This window comes from Mastomys coucha, unplaced genomic scaffold (genome assembly GCF_008632895.1).
Source record: "Mastomys coucha isolate ucsf_1 unplaced genomic scaffold, UCSF_Mcou_1 pScaffold15, whole genome shotgun sequence".
In the NCBI taxonomy this organism is placed as follows: Eukaryota; Metazoa; Chordata; class Mammalia; order Rodentia; family Muridae; genus Mastomys; species Mastomys coucha.
In genome coordinates this window covers 19,654,120-19,675,902 of record NW_022196897.1, presented here as the reverse complement: position 1 = coordinate 19,675,902, position 21,783 = coordinate 19,654,120, and the positions used below count along the sequence as shown (strand labels likewise).

General features: G+C 46.0%; 1 protein-coding gene across 2 annotated transcripts in view; it reads right to left on the bottom strand.

Annotated features, from left to right (window-relative positions):
• The window catches only part of Abl1 (ABL proto-oncogene 1, non-receptor tyrosine kinase), a 110,515-nt gene that overhangs the window by 21,232 nt on the left and 67,500 nt on the right, over nt 1-21,783 (bottom strand). For both annotated transcript variants that reach the window (XM_031369760.1, XM_031369761.1), the window contains exons 2-3: nt 3,845-4,018; nt 3,139-3,434 (exon numbers count right to left, since the gene is read on the bottom strand). In XM_031369760.1, the coding sequence (XP_031225620.1) occupies nt 3,139-3,434; nt 3,845-4,018 (470 nt within the window). The remainder of the gene's footprint in view (nt 1-3,138; nt 3,435-3,844; nt 4,019-21,783) is intronic.

Sequence of the window (21,783 nt, the reverse complement as noted above, 5' to 3'; positions counted from 1 at the left end):
CTTGGTGGCTCACAACCATCTGTACTGCAATCCGATGTACTCTTCTGGTGTGTGTCTGAATACAGCTACAGTGTACTCATATAAATAAAAATAAATATTTTTTTAAAAAAAGAATATAAATAATAACTGAGCCCATGTCTTCAGAGCTGCTCACAGACCCCATTGGAGGCAAAAACCCTTCTGTTCCCACCCTGTTGCAGTTCCTTCTCCCAAAATGGCAACAGCACTGTTCCCTCCCAGGGAAGGCAAAGCCCAGTTAACCCAGAGGCCCTGGGGCCAACCCTTCCTGCCTAGGCTCCAGTTTGGTTAACTCCAGACTATTATTTCTGACCACGAAAGTAATGGACACTGGGAAACCTCAAGAAAACGAAAGGCTTCGAGGTTCTTGGGAACAAAGATGCACAGCTGTGGCTGCAGGGGGAGGAACGAAAGGCAAGAGAGGCAGAATCACCCAGGAGAAGCCCTGTCCAAGACTGCCTCAGAAAAGTACAGAACACCTTGAGAGAGGGAAACGCGAGTTAGGAGGACAGAAACAGATCCTTTGGGCCTACAGAAGAATCTTTTGTACCCACTTGTTGGCTGAGGATTGGCTAATTTTGAACAAAATATAAGCATCATCAGTGCCAGTCTGTGCTTCTTACTGTTCTTAAATGTTCTTAGTAATCAGAGGATTGCATCAAAGCAGAGCTATGTGGGGCACATTCAGACAGTCTGATGAGCTGCTGGTCATGGGCAAGGCCTCTCCACACTGAGACACATTCCAGTCTTTAGACAGGGGGATCTCAATATTTCCCCACTCTGAGCAGTACTAAGCACAAGCTACGGAGCTGCCTCTTAGATCCACCTGGCTGCACTGTTCTGACACTGGTGACTAAAGGACTCTGGGGATAAGACAGTAATGTTTTGCTCAGTGTGGACCTCGGTAGTTATCCTGAAGCAGCCTGTCTATGTTAAAAAGAGAGCAGATGGGAACAAGCTGTCAGCTCCAGAAGCTCCAGGGAAAAGGCACTCTTTACCCTGAGGGCTCTTTCAAAGGCCACCACCCCAGAGTCCACTCCCCAGTGCAAACATCTAGCTCTACCTCACACAGCTGTGTGGCTAGCCTGCCTGAACTAGGAAACACCTAGGCACTTCCCCGATGAAGCACAGTTTGGGTGTTTCTTGATGGAGGGTCTAGTATGGACTGGGTGGAGAAGACCACGCCCAGTCAATGTTGGCAGCATGCCCTATGGGCAGGTATACTGAATAATGGGATAGAGAAAGCCTGTGTATTCCCTGTTTTCTGCTTCTTCATCCTCTGGGATATGAGCAAGCAGCAGTACCTACTGATAGGCCAGCCCCACTAGGACTAGCCAAAATACACAAACCTTCCCTTCTGTAAGTCACTTTGGTTAGGCATCTGGTCGGTGCTGAGAAAAGGAATTAAAACATACCAGTAAAAGACTGATTCTGCACTGAAACCACAGTGCTACACTACACTACCCTACACTACACTACAGAGACAGGCAGGAGGATGTAAACACTTAAAAAGAAAGAAATCAGAGAGGCATATGGATGGGCATGGGGACTAACATGACTTTAGTCCCTGTGCTCTGGAGCCAGGGGCAGGCCAGCCTGATCTGCAGAGCAAGTTCCAGGAGGACTGTAGAGATGCTCATATGGTACAAATGAATGTGTGAGCTGCCGGGAAAATCCTGAAAAGGTCCCAAGGGTGCCGGGCTCCAGATAAGGACTCGAAGGGCACAGCTGCAGCTAGCTATCTGAAGTCTCACACTAGACTCAGACAAGCAGAGGACCCCCAGACTCCACACACCTGAAAGTGCCTGTGCAAGCAGGAGAAAAACAAATTTAGTAAGTGGAACAAGAATGACATAAGGGCATGAATCCAGTAATGTAACAAAGGAGGTGTATGATCTGGTGAGATGCTATAACCCTGCGAGGGAAAACAAGCTCTCATGAGCTATCTGTGAGAGGGATGGAGTAAGTGCTGTAGATGGTGAATGGCTTTTAAAGGGCATGTAACCTTTGCTTAGTTCATCCATTATCTTGACCATGCTTATACTAGTGCAGAGAAACAAACATAACAGATCACAGACTTTTTTTGGTTTTGTTGCTATCTTTACACTGTGGCTCACTATGCTCGCTGTATTCAAACTCAGCTATCTTCCTGCTTCACTGCCTCAAGTATTAGGCTTACAGGTGTAAGCCACCACAGGACACTGACAGAGGCAGATCAAATGTGCTACTGTGAAATCCTCTAAAACACCCTGTCACACAAGGCATGGCCAGGTGCATCAGTGTGCAGGCATCACTGCTTCATAAAATGATATACTGGGTAAGTGTAAAAGGAGCTGGCAACAGTGGGCAGACTGAGCTAGGAGACAGAATTAATTTTCACTGTACTTGGTTTTTGTCATTTGAAATCATGCACATGCATTACATATAAATAAGAAGCAAAGCTGTGTGTGGCACTGCACACTTGTAATCCCAGCACTCAAGAGGCAAAGGCAAGGATATTGCCACAAGTTTAAGGCCAGCCTGGGCTACATAGTGAATTCCAGGCAAGCCAGTATTACATAGCAAGATCCTTTCTCAAAAGCAAACAAAATGTGTGTGTGTATAAAATGTATCTGCATTAACTGCAGTTCTGGAGAGAGAATACAGTTATGCCACTAGGTGACGTCATACAAGAAGCCAGATCACCCGCTACCCCCTCAGCGCCATACATGGAGCCAGATCATGCGCTAACCCCCAACCCCCAACCCCAGTTCAGATGTTGTGGTGGTTTAAATAAGAATGGTCCCCACGTACTTATACATTTGTGAAACTAATGGAAACGCCTGCTGTTTACTTGGAGGATTCCTAAGATGTCATCTGTTTTGTCTGAAACAGGGTCTTCACGTAGCCCAGGCAACCCTTGAACTTATCCTGTGTAGCCAAGGATAGCTTTAATTCCTGATCCTTTTGCCTAGGCCTCTTGTTGGGATTATAGGCATGAGCCACCACACCCTGCTTGAGGCATCCTGATGGAGCCTTGCTGCCAGAACTCAACATCTTGGGCTACTATCTCCATTCCCTTTTGTGCTTCCCACAACCCATCAGTTCCCTGCTGGTCCAGTCAGGCAGGGTGTTACCCACCTTGCCATCAGAGGCAGTGTTGATCCTGTAGTGGTACACTCTCCCTTCATACCGCAGCGAGATGGACCTCTGGCCAGGGCTACTCTCACTCTCCCGCACTAAGAAGCTGCCGTTGATTCCGCTGCTTAGCAGATACTCAGCAGCATTTCGAGATACAGGTCCGTGATACCAGGAATGTTTCTCCAGGCTGTTGACAGGGGTGATGTAGTTGCTTGGGACCCATCCTTGGCCATTTTTCGTTTGGGCTTCACACCACTCCCCATTGTGATTATAACCTAAGACCCGGAGCTTTTCACCTTAGAGAAAAGAGTAAACAGACATATCATTGGTGACTGGCTTTCTTCTTTCTAACCTTTCTCCAGCACATCTTATTTCCCTGTTAGTCAGGAGCACACAGGAGACAACTCTGCCTTGTCATCTAAGGTCATACAAGTTTATTCAAGAGTTTTGTTCCTATTGCAAGGAAGCGTTTTAGGGAAATATGCTCTTGCTAGGGAATTAAAAACAGTAGAAAACCCCCATGTTTCCAGCCTGGGGTTCAGGTCTCTTCTATAGGAACATGGGGAAACACGTCGCCCTGGAGCCTCCCAAGGGTGGGCGCGATGCTCTGCAGGCATCACTGCTCTCACACTATAAAGTTGCCATCTCAGGGAGCAAAGGGTAGGCCACTCTAGCCAAACCCCCACCCTTGCCTGCCCTCCTTTACCTTTAGTGATGCTGAGAGTGTTATCTCCGCTGGCCACAAAATCATAGAGTGCCACAAAGAGGTTGGGGTCATTTTCACTGGGCCCAGCAAGAAGGTTCTCCTTCGAGTTCCATCGAGCTGCTTCACTGAGACCCTGGGGCTCAAAGTCAGAGGCTACTGGTCTCTGCAGGGCTTCTGCAAGATAAGGAAAAGGCAAATGAACCTGGAAGAGAGCCTGGGGGAGCAGAGCTGAATTCATGGTTTAACATCTACATATTAAAATGTTTAGTTGTCTTTATCAAGTATTACTCAAAGCACTAAACGGTTTCACTCTACTTGATAATTCCTTATGGTGGCTTAAGCAAAATGGGACCCCATATGCTCACATATCTGAATGTTATGTCTGTTGGAACTGTTTGGGAAGGATTAGGAGGTATGATCTCATTTGAGGATCCCAACATCCATACCATTCCCAGTTAGCTCTGCCTCCTGCACCATGCCTGCCGCTGCCACACTCCCCACCATGATGGTCATGGACTCTAACCCTCTAGAATCATGAGCCCCAAATTAAACATTTTCTTTTCTGGGTTGCCTTGTTTATGGTGTTCTGTCACAGTAACAGAAAAGAAACTAAGCCATTCCTGCTCCCAAATAGTTTAAGCCTTTAAATCCATTCTTTCAGGCAGGCAAGATGGCTCAGTAGGTAAAAGCAACAGCTGCCCAATCTGATAAGCCAGGACCCAGGTGTTGGTCGGAGAGAACGGACTCCAGAAAGCTGCGTTCTGACCTCTGTACCCACCCACCACAGCGCAGGCACACTCACACATCCCCAAATGGGAGAAAATTAATTGATCCAATACGAATTTTCTCAGAAGTAGACATAATCCATCTCTATAATCTGCCACTGCCTACAATATTGAGTATACATTCTTTAAAACTGTTTTTTCTTTTTGTTCCAGTTTTACTTTTTGAGACAAGGTTTCTAGTAACCCAGAGTGTCCTTAAAACTCCTGATTCATTCTCTCAGGCCTGTGCTGCTACAGCTAGCTTAAAACACTTAACTATATCAATGTTGATATAAATAACCAAACATTGGCCATCCCAGCCCTCTCTATTCTGGTGTGAGAGCTGGTTTTTGTGATCTCTACTTCAAACTGTCCTTCTGCTTCTGCCCCAAGATGGTTGTTCTCCACAGAAAACTGCCTCTCTACCTTCCTGCCAACTTCCCCTCCTCTTCCCACTCAGATAGGGCGGCTTCACATTTTTAGCCTGTGAAGGCCCTACCAGTCTCTTATGTTCTGAAATGTGTCCGTCCCAGCTGAGGCTGGAGGTGACCAGCAGAGTTTGCACTACAGATGGCACTGCTCACAGACAGCTTTCCATTTCGCCCTCTTTATAATCCTGAACTGTGTGCCAACTGTCTCTGACACCTTTGTGATAACAGTTTGCAGAAGGGCGCTTCTGAGCAGGCCAGTCTCCTTCAGAAGGCATGGCAGTGCAGAGCTATGGAGTGAAACCTCAATTCCACTTGAGTGAGATCACAGTGAGAAATCAAACTTGCACAACAGTTTGGACTTGAGAAGAGTAGAAAACTTACAAAAGAGCCACACACAAACATTAACAACCATCATGCAGATTTAGAAGACTAGCCTCCGCCCCCACCTCCCAGAACTTCATTTTCTTGGGCCATAATACCCATTTTGGGGATGGGCCTGACTGCATTCACCTAAAATAATAACAAAATGATGGAAAGCTACCTGTAGTTCTAGCATTAAGGAGGCCTAAGGCACAAAAAGCGCCTCAAATTCAAGGCTGGGCTGGGTCATTGTCTTAGTCAGGGTTTCTATTCCTGCACAAAACATCATGACCAAGAAGCAAATTAGGGAGGAAAGGGTTTATTTAGTTTACAATTCCACATTGCTGTTCATCACCAAAGGAAGTCAGGACTAGAACTCACACAGGGCGGGAACTTGGAGGCAGGAGCCAATGGTATTGGCTTGCTTCCCCTGGCTTGCTCAGTTTGCTTTCTTATAGAACCCAGGTCTACCAGCCCAGGGATGGCACCACCCACAATGGGCTGGGCCCTCCCCCTTCATCACTAATTGAGAAAATACCTTACAGCTGGATCTCACGGAGGCATTTACTCAAGGGAGGCTCCTTTCTCTGTGATAACTCCAGCTTGTGTCAAGTTGACACACAAAAACAGCCAGTACCACTGAAAGTCCCACAGTCTTTAAAAATTCTCACATGTTAAAATTTCAATCCCTTCAAAATATCCAATCTCTTTTGAAATTCAAAGTCTTTTTACAATTCTGTTATCTATAGGCTCCATTAAAATACTTTCTCACTTTAAGAGGGAAAAATATCAGGGCATAGTCACAATCAAAAGCAAAATCAAGCTAGGCAGTGGTGGCACATGCCTTTAATCCCAGCACTTGGGAGGCAGAGGCAGGCGGATTTCTGAGTTCGAGGCCAGCCTGGTCTACAGAGTGAGATCCAGGATAGCCAGGGCTACACAGAGAAACTCTGTCTCGAACCCCCCCCCCCCCCGAAAAAAAGCAAAAGCAAACTCTAACTGTCCAATATCTGAGATGCACTCACGATCTTCTGGGCTCCTCCAAGGGCTTGGATCACTTCTCCAGCTCTGCCCTTTGTAGCACACAACTTGTCTTCTAGTTTCCAGCTGCCTGTACTCCACTGCTGCTGCTGTTCTTAGTGGTCATCCTATGTTTTGGCATCTCCAAAACACTGCTGTCTTCTGCTGCAACTAGGCTGCACTTTCACAAATAGCCTTTCATACTCTCTTATCATGGTGCTAAGCCTCAACTTCTCTGCATGATCCCTTCAGTCCTGGGCCTTCAACAGCCACTGAGGCTGCAGCTTCACCAATGGCCTCTCCTGGCCTTTCACAGTGCCAAGCATCAGCTGCTACCCCTTCATGTTTCAGAACCAGTACCCTCTGGTTAACTCATATAGTATCAAGTCTGGCTACCAGCACAAGGCACAACTATGGCTGACTCTGGAACACAGCTTCTCTGTGCTCTCAGGAAACACTTCCCAGAAGATTTCACCTTAGTGATGCTGGTCTCTTCTTAATCACCACTAATTTCTTAGCTCCAGCTAACCAGCATTAATAGTCACAGTAACACAAAGGTTCGCTTTAGTGGTTCTGGTATCTTGTTAATCACAGCTGATTCTTCAGCCCCAGCTAATCAAACCCACAGAATCTTCACAATCAATACATCATGGGCCCAGACAAGAGTCTTTAATCTTCCCTCTGAAATTTCACAAGCTAGGCTTCCATCTTCTGTACTGTTTTCAACATTATCTTCCAAGCTCCTACAGAACATCCCACAGAGCTCTTAACATCTCAATTGGTCTTCTAGCTCAAAGTTCCAAAGTCCTTCCACAGTTCTCCCAAAAACATGGTTAGGCTGTCACAGGAATACCCCACTCCCAGTACCAACTTCTATCTTAGTTAGGGTTTTACTGCTGTGAACAGACACCTGACCAAGGCAACTCTTATAAGAACAACATTTAATTGGGGCTGGCTTATAGGTTCATCAAGGTGTGAGTATAGCAGCATCTAGGCAGGCATGGTGCAGGAAGAGCCGAGAGTTCTACATCTTCATCAGAAGGTGGCTAGGAGAAGACTGACTTCCAGGCAACTAGAATGAGGGTCTTAAAGCCCACACCCACAGTGATACACCTCCAACAAGGCCACACCTACTCCAATAGAGCCACACCTTCTAATAGTGTCACTCCCTAGGCGGAACATATACAAACCATCACATTTCACTCTGGTCCCCATATACTTGTTCAACATATGAGTCTATGGGGGCCATACCTAAACATAATGCAAAATACATTTAACCTAACTTCAAAAGTCCCCATAGTCTATAGCGGTCTCAACAATGTTAAAAGTCCAAAGTTCAAAGTCTCTTCTGAGATTCATCCAATCACTAACTGTAATCCCCAAAGCAAGACAGGAAACCAACTGGGCAAACTCCAAACTCTGCATCTCCATGTCTGATGTCAATGTGGTCTTCAGATCTCCAACTCTTTTTCGTCTTTGTTGACTGCAACAACTTCTTTCTACTGGGCTGGTTCCATTGCCTGTTAGCAGCTTTCCTCAGCAGATAGTCCACGGCTCTGGCATCTCTTAAGATCTTGGGGTCTCCAAGGCAACTTCAATGTTACAGCTTTTTCTTTCAATGTCTGGGATCCACACATGATCTTCTGGGCTGCTCCAAAGTGCTGGCCTCACTTCTCCAGCTCTGCCCTCTGTAGCACTCTAAGCTCAGGTTGATCCACTCCACTGCTGCTGCTGTTCTTGGTGATCATCCCATGGTACTGGCATTTCCAATACACTGGGGTCTTCCGTTGCAATTAGGCGGTTTCACCAATAGCCTCTCATAGACTCTCTTCATGGTGCCAAGCCTCAACTCCTTTACATGACCTTTCAGTCCTGAGCCATCAACTGTAACTGAGGCAGCACCTTCACCAATGGCCTACCCTGGCCTCTCACAATGTCAAGCCTCAGCTGCAGCACGAGGTACACCTTGGCTGTCTCTGGAGGTTCTTTGTGCTCTCAGAAAACACTTTCCAGAAGATGTCACCTCAGTGATGCTGGTCTCTTCTTAATCACCACTAATTTCTTAGCTCCAGCTAACCAGCATCAATTGTCCCAGTAGTCCCTTCTATTTTTCAGTCTAAAGCCTGAACTATGTGGCCAAAGTTGCTGAGTTCTGCTACTTGCTGGGGCTGGAACATGGCCCCCTTGTTCTATTACACTACCACCAGCTTTCTGTTTTCCAGAAACAGGCTCCTTCACTGCCTAAACTATACTGGAACTTGCTCTGTAGAGTGACTTTGAACTCAGATCTGCATGCCTGGCTTCTAAGCACTGGGATTGGTGTGGTCCACCAAGCCTGGATTTAAGTTTTTCTTCACCTAGAACTTGCTCTGTTCTAGGCTGGTCTTGAGCTCAGAGATATGCTTGTCTTTGCCTCCTGGAATTAAAAGCTTATACTACCATGCCTGGACCTAAATTTAGCTGGGTGGGATCTTGTCCCAAGGTCATTACTCCCTTAATACAATTGAATGTCCTTGGATACAGGATTCTGCTCCAGGTCACTTCCTGGTGCTCCTTTAAAATGCACACCATATATTTTATATTTTTCCTTTCTCAGTTTTCTATGCTTGCTGAAAATGCATTTCTTCAGACTTAACCAGAGAACAAAGTCTCTGTTGGGCTTTTTTGAGACATCCTTTGTCAATGCAATTAATCTCTTTTCCTTAGCCTCAGGCAGTCTCTTCAGACAGTGGCAAAAGCAACCTCAGTCTTCACCAAAACATCACAAAAACAGTCTCTCAGCCACAAATTAAAGTTCTTCTCCACTGACACCTCTTGGGCCAGTAGTCCTACACAGTTCAAATGACCCTCAGTACCACTGTCTTCCATATTCCTACTAGGTTGGCACATTAAACCCCACTTAAAGCATTCCATGGCTTTCCAAATCCAAAGTTCCCAAATCCACATTCTTCCAAACAAAAGCATGGTCAGGCCTGTCCCTGGTGCCAACTTCTGTCTTAGTTAGGGTTTCCATTGCTGTGAACAGACACCATGACCAAGGCAATTCTTATAAGGACAAAATTTAATTGGGGCTGGCTTACAGGCTCAGAGGTTCAGTCCAGTATCATCAAGGAAGGAGAGCATGGCCGCATCCAGGCAGGCATGGTGCAGGAGGAGCGGAGAGTTCTACATCTTCATCTGAAGGCTGCTAGTGGAAGACTGACTTCCAGGCAGCTAGGATGAGGGTCTTAAGCCCACACCCACAGTGGCACACCTACTTGAAAGCCATGCCTTCTAGTAGTGCCACTCCCTGGGCCAAACAAACCAACCATCACGGTCACAAAGTGAGTCTGAGGCCATCCTGGGCTACGGAGTGTGTTCTAGGCTACGTAAGTGCTACACAATGAGACCCCGTCTCAAAAAATTTACGAGGAAGAGAGGGAGGGAAAGCAGATGTGACTAAAGGATGAACGAGACCCAAAAACAAACAATTCATGGAAAACTAAACTCATCGTTAGACATGTTAAGTGTGAAGCCTCGCTAGGAACAGAGGAACCTGTAATCCTTCAAACCAGTGGGCTCTTCTAGACAGTGGCGGGCGTGTGGGTGAGACATCATGACGGCAGGCGGTCCTCTACAGTGCCTGCCTGCAGGGACTGAGGACACAAATCACCTCAGTCTCACAATCTTTCAGCATCTTTGGCAATTTATCCCAAGATATGCACACAATGACTTGTGTACACCAATTTAAAAGACAGAAAAAAATTGGAAGGTCCAAAATACCTACTGATAAAGTTAAGCCAAGCTATGCTCCATCCATAAAACAGGACACTTCAAAGTCCACTTGGGATGTTTCAGACAGGGCTCAGTGGCAGGAGAACAGCTTGGACTGTGCAGGCCCTGGGTTTGATTCTCAATACCACAAATAAATAAACAAAATACTTTCACTTGGGAATATGTTTATAATATATCCATTAAAATTTTATATTATATTCTGGTATATACAGTAACATCCCAATTTTATAAAAAGCAAAGCCAGAAGAAACTACACCAAGATGTGAGCAGCAGCTGACCCAGGGTGTGGAGGGTCGTTCACAAGGCTTTCAGCTTTCTTTATAGTCTCCTCTATTATGGTTCATTTGTTAACATGACCAGGTTATTTTTATAGTCAGCTCCCAACCCCAACACTAGAATAACATGTAAGTAGAAGCCAGGATGCTTACATAACAGACAATTTAAATGAGCAGCTCCGGAGAGAGGCTCCTCCCACTGTCCTGAAAGAGCACTTATGTGTTTCCCTGCAAGCTCCAACGAGGGGGGGGGGGGCAGCAGTGCAGCGTTTTGGAAAGCTGGGCCCATACAGGAAATGAATGCTGTGTCATGCGTACAGAAGTGCTTTTCTTCGCAAATGCCATTTGACCTCTTCTATCAAACATTCTGTTGCATCTGGATTGGATCAGTTACATAACCAGGGGAAGTAGCCTGGAAAAACACCTGGAGTAAGCAGGACACATTTCTGCCCAGAGTGAGGAGTGAAGCAGGCCTGTCCCTAAGGCTAAGATAGAAGTGAACAATGTAGGTAGGGGGTGAAGCCTCTGTTAGAAAACCATCCTGCAGTTCATCCAGCAGGATGGCCTCTAAGCCCTCTCTCCCACCCTCACCCATCCCCCAATCCTGGTCATTAAGTTAACAGCCAAAGCCCAAAGGGAAGTATTGCTCATGCGTGCCTCTGGATGGAGACATCGAGTGCAGCAACAAAACCTTCCAGCCAATTCCCAGTCCAGGCTGATGCCAAAACTGACTCACGGAGCATCAGTGCCAAGTGACTTTCTTCATTTCATAGTCAGCCATACTTGTCAACTGTAAGAATTATCATAGCTCACCAGGCCAAAGTTGCAGAACGTACTCAAATTTTTGTTGCTCAAGACATTAACTTTCTGCCAGTTCTACTGTCAGGAAACCACCCCATCACCACCACCAAGTCCAAAAGCTTTGCTCACAAAGATGCCTCAAAGAGCTCCCCTCCTATTCTCTCAGCAAGTCTTTTTTTTTTTTTTTTTTAAGATTTATTTATTTATTATATGTAAGTACACTGTAGCTGTCTTCAGACACACCAGAAGAGGGCATCAGATCTCATTACGGGTGGTTGTGAGCCACCATGTGGTTGCTGGGATTTGAACTTATGACCTTCGAAGAGCAGTCGGTGCTCTTCCCCACTGAGCCATCTCACCAGCCCCTCTCTCAGCAAGTCTTTGGTGGTATTCTCAGACAACAAACTGCCATGCACTACTGATTCATTCTCTTCTCTACCACAAGCACTTTCGCTGTATTCTTCTAAATGACATTTCAGATATATTAAATTTGGATTTTTAAATGTGCTCATTGTCCCCATTTTGTTCTCTTGCTGTTAGTAGGGAGTTGCCGCCCATGAGTGACACTCAGGAAGAGTTGCTAATTAGTCTACTGCAGCATCACAAATTGGTGCCATTTGAAAACTACCTCCAACCCACTAGAAAACCCAGGCTCCACTCAGAGGGTATCAGATTGTTGGGAAGTTCAATAGGAACCATGCTATGAAACTCTGTGCATGATTTACTTGTTTACATAGTACTCTAGGAAAACTGTTTGGATCTTTGAGTATAAGTTAAAGACCCTTTTTATTAAAATAAAAGGAAATCCCTCTTCAAGGTTGTGAGTCACTGATGAAAACTGTTTACACAAGATCCTTGGATGTGGCATATCTGGGCTAGACTGCTGTGAGGAATGAGGGGAGCCAGTGGCTGCCCTGAGACCCAGGGGAAGGAGACTTCACTGTCTCAGGAAGATGGCAGGATTCACCTCCAGGAAAAACATCCCCAGGAAGCTCCTGACTTCCTGTTGGCCCTGGTTCCCAGGTCCCTGTGGAGCGCGAGGCAGCCAGCTGCAGAGCACTTGCCATGGCCCTCACCTTGGGCCCTGGGAGACACTTCCTCGTCAGGGAGGAGCAGAAAAGAGTATGTCTCTGAGCACACAGTCCCGTTTCCTGTGCTCATTTCAAGGACTTAAGCCCTGCCAATATAACTTTATTTCCTTGGTGGCCCCTTTGAGATTTCCTCTGGCTAGAGGAATCTCCGCAATGCGCAGATCTGTAAAACAGACCCTTTGCAAAGAAGAGGGCTCCTTTCTGTTCCAGCTGATGAGGTCATGCTCAGAATATTCTCAAGTCAGTCTGTAACTAACTGCCTCACGCATTCCTCATAATGTGAGCTTGGAGGAAAATTCTTATTTCCCACAGTGTGAACTTGATGGAGGCCATTGCATCCCTCTTGTAACGCAGACCCTTACCCACAGTTCAGATTATTAAAAAAACAAAACCACATTTAACTAAATACAGCCTTTGTATTACCCTCACACCCACAACCCAATTTTCCCAGCACCCTGTAACACCGAGTCACAGGGTGTAGAGGAACTGTAGTGGAGAAGTAAGAACACCAGAGCTATTGGTGGCCTCGAGCAGGTCCTGGGAGAAGCAGCCGGTGAAAGCTGGATGACTACAAAAGTGAAAGCCCAAGAGGGGCTTGTCTCTGCGGTGCCATGATGGAGCAGGGAGAGGAGACTGGAGACACAGGCAGCACTCAGCAAAGAAGGGAATGATCCAAGGCCAGCCTGACATCCTCATCTCAATAAAAACATGGTTCTTTATGAACACCTTTGTCACGGAGGCAGTGACAGTGTGAGCCCCCACAGCTGTAATATGTGGACCTGACTTCTGCTGGAGACTGCTACCATCTTGTGCTTCCTGTATTCTTAAAGAAGCAAAATGACTGGTTCCAGCTAGATTCGTGAAGCAAAGATGACTTCTTTGCAAGAGGACCCTTGCACGGTTATGACCCCCTCCCAGCCTCCCATGACCTTCCAGAGTAACAATTCTTACACAGGGCTGTTGAGGTGCCCAATGATACCAAAGGACAAAAAGAGCAAGATGAAGAAGAGCTTCCTGGAGGCTGGTATAATCAGTGACCAGAACATACTGTGCAACTTTCTCTTAAAATGATGCATTCATTCTTTTCTGCTTCTGATATCATACATACTAAATAAAATAGGATTCTAGAGAAACCTCTTTTTTAAAAAAACAGGTTGAGTCATCCTAAGGCTAACATTTTCCTTGTAATCTTTCTAATACAATGTACTTACCCAGGCAATTAAAACAACATTTACTTCTCCCTTGAACCTCTGATCCAGTCAAACAGCCCAAATACTAAACTTTCTGAAGACGCAACCCTTGTTCCCAAAATAAAAAAATAAAGGAATCTTGTATCACCCTTTAAGGATTTTGTGGAGGTTGGAGACAGGGCTGAGTGGCTAACACTTGCTGCTTTAGCAGAAGGCCTGAGTTAGGTCTACAGCACCCACATGCGGGCTCACAACTGCCTGTAACTATATCTTCAGGAGACTCGATACTCTCCCTGGTCTCTGTGGGCACCTGCACACATGTGGCATACATAGAAATAAAAATTAAAACAAACCATTTTTAAAAAATTAATCTATTGTTAAAGTAGTCTACGACTATTGGTGGAAAGGACTGTAAATATTTTTATGTTTATGAGTATTATGATTTGGGGTATGTGTGTGCATGTGGGGTCAGAGGACAGCTCTCTGCAGTGGGTTCTGAGGTGGAACTCAGGTCATCAGACTTGCCAAGCAAGCACTTCATCCATTCAGTCACCCCGGCAGCCTTCTAAAGAATCTAAAACACAGACACCACCATTTTCTAAAACCTCAGAGAACATGTCACCCAGGCCCAGGTCAGCACAGCGCCCACAGGTTACCCCGCCTCTATACCGCCTGCCATGTAAGGGCCCTTCTGAAAAACCAGTCAGACTACTTCCTACCTGTTATTGGCCAGCCACCATTTATTAACAGTGTGATCCAAGCAATGCTCAGAACATCTTGTGCCTTGCAGGGTATATAGCTGTTGGCAGCTTTTTGGACACTGCTCTTAAGTCAACATGGGCCTCAGAAAATGATACTGTCAGTCCTATATCCATGGTAGGGAAACTTCAGATTCCTCCTGAAGCAGGTGGCAAGGCCCTGTAGGCTCCAGGTGAGGGCTGTGCTCTTCCATCTTTGGAAGAAGTCCCCCCCCTTTTTTGTTTTTTGTTTTTTTAAGACAGGGTTTCTCTGTATAGCCCTGGCTGTCCTGGAACTCACTCTGTAGACCAGGCTGGCCTCGAACTCAGAAATCTACCTGCCTCTGCCTCCCAAGTGCTGGGATTAAAGGCGTGCACCACCACCGCCTGCCCTGGCGCAAGAAGTCCCCTTAAAGTCCTACTTCCCCAGCCCCTGCTGTGTCACCTGACTGATCCTGACTGATCCCACCAAGTCCAGTGGCAGACTCTTCTCAGCCTGCAACATCCTCCTGCCTTTCCCATCTGTCACTGGGCCTCCCTCCTACCTCTGTGCCCCTGCATTATTATGACTCCTTCCCCATCCACACTTGAGCACTTGGTATTGACTCAGCCACCAGCTATCAGATGACAAGGACCCTCCCTCGGCTTGGGTTCTGATATGGACAAGCCAGATTATAATCTCAGCACACTTGTATCAAAGATGCTCCTTCCCATACCTGTCTCCAGGACACCAACAGTTTCAGCCAGCTAGACTCAGGAGGGGTCAGCGCAGAACGGCACACAGCACAGCACAACACAGCATGGCACAGGCACACAGCACAGCACAGCACAGCACAGCATGGCACACAGCACAGCACAGCACGGCACGGCACACATGGCACACAGAACAGCACACAGCACAGCACAGCACAGCACAACACAACGTGCTGCTGACCCACCATGCTTGTCAGCAGGGAGCAAAGTATTTTTAGGTCAGAACTAAAAAAGTGCACTGTAACAACCTGTTAGCTCAAAGCAAGCCAGTAGAAATGTAGGGTAAAGCAGCCTGTCCAGAAACCCTCTAGCACAGCCCAGGGACACAAGGAATTGTTTTCAATGAAACATAAGCTATGCTCAAAATCTTAAAACAGAGCAGGATACCAAAACATATCTCTCTCTGCTTTCAATCCAAACAGGCAGACAGCAGTGATGCCCTGGATGTCTCTAGGCAGAAGTTTCTGCACTGGCTGCAGACTCCCAACTGTCCATAGTGAGCCTGCCGACAACACAGGGGTCTTCTTCTGTCTTAGGCCATGTACAGCAGGCCTGATAGCCAGGGATAGACTCAACTTGCTCATCTTGAGGTTCTTTGTCTTTTGTATATGTGTGTCTTCTGGGTCCCATGGGACCTGGCTGAACTGGACCACTCAATGGTAGCCAACTCCTTCTGAAGGTCTCACTACCATTAGCATTTTTATTGCTAATTTGGATCACTGAGACACATTGACACAGACACACATGCATGCACACACAGGTAGGACTCAGGCTCCAAAAAGCCATGTCTGATTCTACCCCCAACCCAGAGTCAAAGTCAATTTTAAGATGACCATGTAAATGTGCTACATCGTAGGGGGTGTAGTAAACACTGGAGTGCTATAGACTCAGATGGGAGGTTCAAGTCCAGTTAGGGGGTAAACACTAGCTAATGATCCATGATGAGAGCCGGCACATCTGACCCTCATGCATCCTCCTTGCAGAGGAAAGAAATGGGAACCCAGTGAGGTGACCTCACCTGCTAGATTCCATCCTCCAGTTCTCTGTCAGCTGCCAGCCATCAGTGTAGCTGTCACAGTGTCTTGTCTGTCACTCTTGCTGTCTGACCTCCCTGCTATATGTCCATGCCCAGTCTCCCAGCCTCTATTTTCCTTCTCTCCTAACTTTGTCTTTGTCTCCCTGTCTCCTGGAAGAAGCCTCTTTTTTCTCCCTTTCTTCTTCCTCTTCTTCCTTTCCTTCCCACTCTCCACTTATCCACTACTACTCAGCAGTATGTACTAGGAAAAGGGACTTGAGTATCTGAGTAACAGTTCTCATTGTGGACAAAATTATGTTCTCATTTTGTAACAGACTGGCTGGGGAAAGTACCTGTCTCATGGGCATTAGGGGCTAAGTTTGTATCCTTGGAAGCTTTTGGGGTCAGCTAGCATGCTGTACAGAGAGCAACAAAAAGACCCTGACTCAAACCAGACAGAAGTCCAGGACTGACAGCCAAATATGTCCTGACTTCCACACATGCAGATGTGTGCAATGTCTATCCACACTCCCACACATAAACACATCTACACATCACACACATATTATATACAGACACAGAAAAAAAGGGCAGCAGGAGTGACAGACAAGATACTGTGACTGGTACACTGATGGGTGGCAGCTGACAGAGAACTGGAGGGCAGAGACTTAACAGGTGAGGTTACCTCACTGAGTTCCCATTTCTTTCCTCTGCAAGGAGGATGCATGAGAGTCATGACTCTTCTGTTACTTCTGCAACTACAGCTTCACCATGCAAAGAAAGAGGATCAAGTCTCTGGGGATGGGGGACAGCATTCGCACTGGCTTATACCTATAATTTCAACACCTGAGAGGCTGAGACTGGAAGACTGTTTTAAAGGAAATAAATACAGAAAATTAAGAATATAATTTATAAATTGTTGTTTTATGAATTATGATTAATTATGAAGGAAAATCAAATTCTTCCGGTGTCTCATTTGATCTTTAGTTCTAGTTTTGCATGATGTTTGTGCTTGCGCTGTACATGTGTGTGCCTATATGCGTATGTACATGGGTGGGTCTGGGAGGAAGATTGTTTTCTGGTTTCGAGACAGGGTCTAACTACATAGCCCTGGTTGTCCTTGAACTCATTATGTAGACCAGGCTGGCCTTAAACTCATAGGGATCCACCTATCTCTGCCTCATGAGTGCTGAGCATATGTATGTTTGTGTGTGCTTGAACATGAATGTGTGTACATGTGTATGTATAAAAACCTTCCTCATAACCCTGATTTATCAGCTCCACCCCATGCTAGGGTTACAAGCACAGCACTAGCCTGGCTTAGTGACATATATATTTAAAACCTATCTATTCCTGTTTTCCCATATCCACCTCAAATCAGCAATGATATCAGCACAATTCCAATGACTCGGTTCTTTCTTTTTAGTTACATTGGTGTTTTTTGTCCAAATGAATGTCTGTGCAAGGGTGCTGGACCTTGAGTCCCAGACAGTTGTAAACTGCCATGTGAGTGCTGGGAATTATATCTGAACCCTCTGGATGAGCAGTCAGTGCTCTTAACTGCTGAGCTATCTCTCCAGCCCCCCACAATGACACATTTTTTAAAAGCTCTGAGCAGCACAGGATTTTAGTTTGTAAATGCCTAGGGCTGTGGAAATATTTCCATCTCTGCAGAATAGAAATAAGATACTGACCAAAAATCAATGGAAATGCTCCTTGTACCATTAAAATATCCACCATGGGATGAACTAAGGAGAGGATCAAGGGAGGAAAGATAGTTTTCAGCTTAAATCTAAAGAAGAAGGGGACTGAAGAGATGGCTTGGTGTCTAAGAGTGCTAGTTGCTCTTCCAGAGGCCCCAGGTTCAATTCCCAGCATCCACAAAGTGACTCAAGCCATCTGCAATTTCAGTTCCAGAAGATCAGAAGCCCTCTTCTGGCTTCCACAAGGCAGCAGGCATCACATGTGATGCACATACATGCAGACAAGAAAAAAAAAAAAAACACCCAAAAAACAATTTAAAAAACCTATAAAACAAATTTGAAAAAAAAAATCTAAGAAGACAAAGTATTAATTTTATTGTATATACATTTTAAATTCTGAAATAATTTATTAACAAGAAAAATTATGGGTGGGCCTACTCAATTCTATCATTACTTCAGCCATTGGTAAAGCCTGGGTTTTTTTAAAATTGCTAAAGATCTGTTTACAATAACAACAGCTTATAGTTACTGGCTCTTGCTCAGTGACAGGCACTGGATTGAACAATTTACATGATGTCTCTCAACAATGAGGTAGAAACTACTGTGAGCCTCACTTTATAAATGAGAGCACCGAGCCTAAGTCATCTGAGGGGCTGCCTGGCTCCTGGGGCTGCCTGGCTCCAGAACTGGCTACACTTGAGGGACCCGCGGGGAGGCCCTGATGCTGCCAGAACTTGATGCAGTTAGGGAAAGCCTAACAATGCCTGAGGACACCAAGGAGCACAAACGCACATTTCAAAGTGGCCAACTGGGATTCTCAGGGTCCTTAAAACAACCCTTGGCTAGAAAGAGGAAGTCTCCCTGATTTGGACAAAAGAAGAGGAAACCAAGCAAGTCTGAGTAAGATGGGGTTGGGGAGGGGAATCGTCTAAAGCCAACTTCTAAAGTGCAGTCCCAAAGTGCTCTGGTGGTCTTCCCTTGGGAAATCAACAGGGCTAGTCTGAGAACTAAGTGAGGATGTCTGGGATCACATACTGTCACACTGTAAAAGCCCAATGGTATTAACATAACCCAAAATGACAAAGATCGACCTGCTAGGTAACAGAAAGAGCTTGGGATCCTCTTGTTCTTGAACAAGGGAACAAAAGTGGTAAGTGAGCTCCGGAGAGGACTCAGAGCCAAGCGGCTGGCAGGCATTGACTGCAGGAGGTGCTGGCTGCGCAGCCTCAAGCTGAGAAGCTTTATAAATGAGAAAGGTCACTGTGAGTTCACTCTGCAGCCAGCAGGAGCTCTGCAGAGTCATGTGCATCCCTGCGCTACAAAACAGGGCAGTGAAGCAGACCTGGAGACCCAAGTTCACAGAGGAGGGAACACTGGGGTTCAAAGACAAAAGCTGAGAGTCATTCTGAAGATACTTCAGAAGAACAAAATTCCATCACTAAAGCTTCTTATAAATATAAGCTCTATCTAGAGGGCACAGTTTTCTCTTAGAAAACCAAACCAAACCAAACCAAAACATAAGGACAGCCAAATAATTTTCATTAAATACTCTTTCAGAATTTCCTTACAAATATTTTTATGTTTGCTTAAAAAATGTTAATGGTCCTGTTGCTTTATGAAAGTAGGTGTTCTACCAGTACCAGATGCAGAAAGGAAAAGACTGGTCAAGTTTAGGCCCTAGCTGGGTATTTCTGAAAACAGCATTGAATGATCCATAGTGTTTTCCACAGGAGACCAATGATCTATCATTAGTACAGAGAGGCCAAGACTGGGCTTTCTGGGTCAGGTGCTGTGGGGCAAGCGGATGCCAAGTGCAAAGACTGTCTTTTTGTGTTCACAGCCTGACTGGACAACTTGGTAAGTCCCTGTCTCAAAATTCAAAAGTTGGCCGGGTGATGGTGGCACACACCTTTGATCCCAGCACTTGGGAGGCAGGGGCAGGCAGATGTCTGAGCTCAAGGGCAGCCTGGTCTACAGAATGAATTCCAGGACAGCCAGGACTACACACAGAGAGAAACCCTGTCTCGAAAAACAAACAAAACAACAACCACAACAAAAAAAATCTCAAAAGTTGGCAGGGGCCTATGGGTGTAGTTCAAGACCCTGGCTTCCAATGCCCAAAATTCTTACTCTCATATTCATTCTTCTCTCTCCTCTCTCCTCTCCCTCTCCCTCTCTTTCTTTCTCTCAGCGATTCCCTGAAGCCAGAAGACACAAGTTCAAATCCTAGGACTACCACTTGCTGATTCTGTCACCTCAGAGAGGTCACCTAACCTTTTGGTGCTTCAGTTTCTTATCTACAAGTTGAGATAGTCAGAGCCACCATAAGAAGTCAGGAAGTGAGGTCATGTGGAATGCAGACAATGCTTGGCCCACTATGGCTGTCTAACTGCTGTCTGGGCTGACCATGCCTTCTCTACCCAAGGAACAGGGAGTGTGTACTTGGTAATAATGGAAAATTCACCACACTCAATTATCATCCTGGCCTGGGAGGCCCAGGCCTCTGAGTGGGTGTCAATGAACTGATTGATTGATTTAGGGTGTAAGCAAGAAATGAAAAGCCCAGATTACTTCCCCAGATTCTGGCAACAGCTCTCTTCCCCAGAGACAGACAGCACTTCCGTCTTCAAGACATAATTACACTGAGGCTGGCTTGATTCCATCAGCTACAGAACAAGAATTCCTTCTACCTTTTGGAACTTAGTGAGCAGAACGAGCTCCTAGAGGGACAACTTCCTGGACAAGGCCTTACAAAACCAAACTGAGGACTGCACTTCTTTGGAACTTGGCAATGCTAGAACTCACTTTAAGGTATGCTGGAATAAGAATGGATTTTTTTTCCCTCCTAAAACAAGAATTAAACCAACAGATATGCACTAAATTCCACTTTCCCTCCAGGAACAGGCTGATAGCAAAGCTGTGACGTACCCTAACTTTGCAGTTACAAAAGTCCATTCATCTCCGCCTCCAGCAGCCTCAAAATGAGGATAGTGCCTCTGACTAACTGGATACAGATGGGGAGGAGAAATGTGCGTAGAATGTGGAGCAACTTGGAAAAAATAAGCAACGCATTAACTGAGGATGATTCTGGCAGCTCAGATGCCAATTTCGGGGACAAATAAACCATCTTCCTCCCTCTAAATGGTAGGTCCTGAGCTCATGCCAAACACACCAAGGTCCTCTAAGGAATCCAGTCCCTGAACTCCCTGGAGGGGCTGGAGTCATACTACGACTTGTAGCAAAGGGAGAACACACTTCACCCGTGCTGGGCACTCAAGTTTGAAATGGTTTATGTGGGGCCCTGTAGGTCTTTGAGTCAAAGAGTTGGAAGGGGGGTAAAGGGGGGAGCAGGTTAGATATTGAAAAAGTTGTTCTGAAGTACACTTTCCATTTTTACTCCTATCTTAACTCTTCCATGAAACAGGCAGAAAAGCCAGGGCCCCACACATCTGTGAGCGCTTCTGCCCTTCTAAAGATGGCAGCAGTCCTCACCAACGTCAGCTATACTCTAACAGGCCTGGCCAAGGCCCGGTCCCCAGCGGCCTCCACTCATCCCTTTCCCTGGCCACCCTTTTAGACCCAAACACTAAAGACAACAGGAAGGAGGCATGGCATTAGAGGAGCAGGGTAAAGCAGGCAAAAGCAACAGGCTCCTAGCTCTAAGTTTAAGCAAAGAACAAAACAAGAGGGGCTCCCGGACCAAGCACCAAACTGGACACTCTCAAAACTCCTGGAAACACAAGCAAAACCATTCTCTTTCTCTTATGAAAAGAGAGAATCATCCCCAAGACCTCTTCGTGATCTGCAGAAAGGTGGGGGTGGAGTGGAAAGTTCACCCATTCTGTACCCATAAATGGTAGAGAGGGATCCCTTTGTACGCGGCACTTGGTGGAGGTCCACCTTTGTGACACACAATTCCCAGTTGGTAGTGGAAACGCCACAACGTGGGCTCACGAGGACCTTAAGGCCTGTGGCGCTGGCTTTTTCAAACTTTCTGGGCAGGAGCCACACCATGCGCTTGGGCC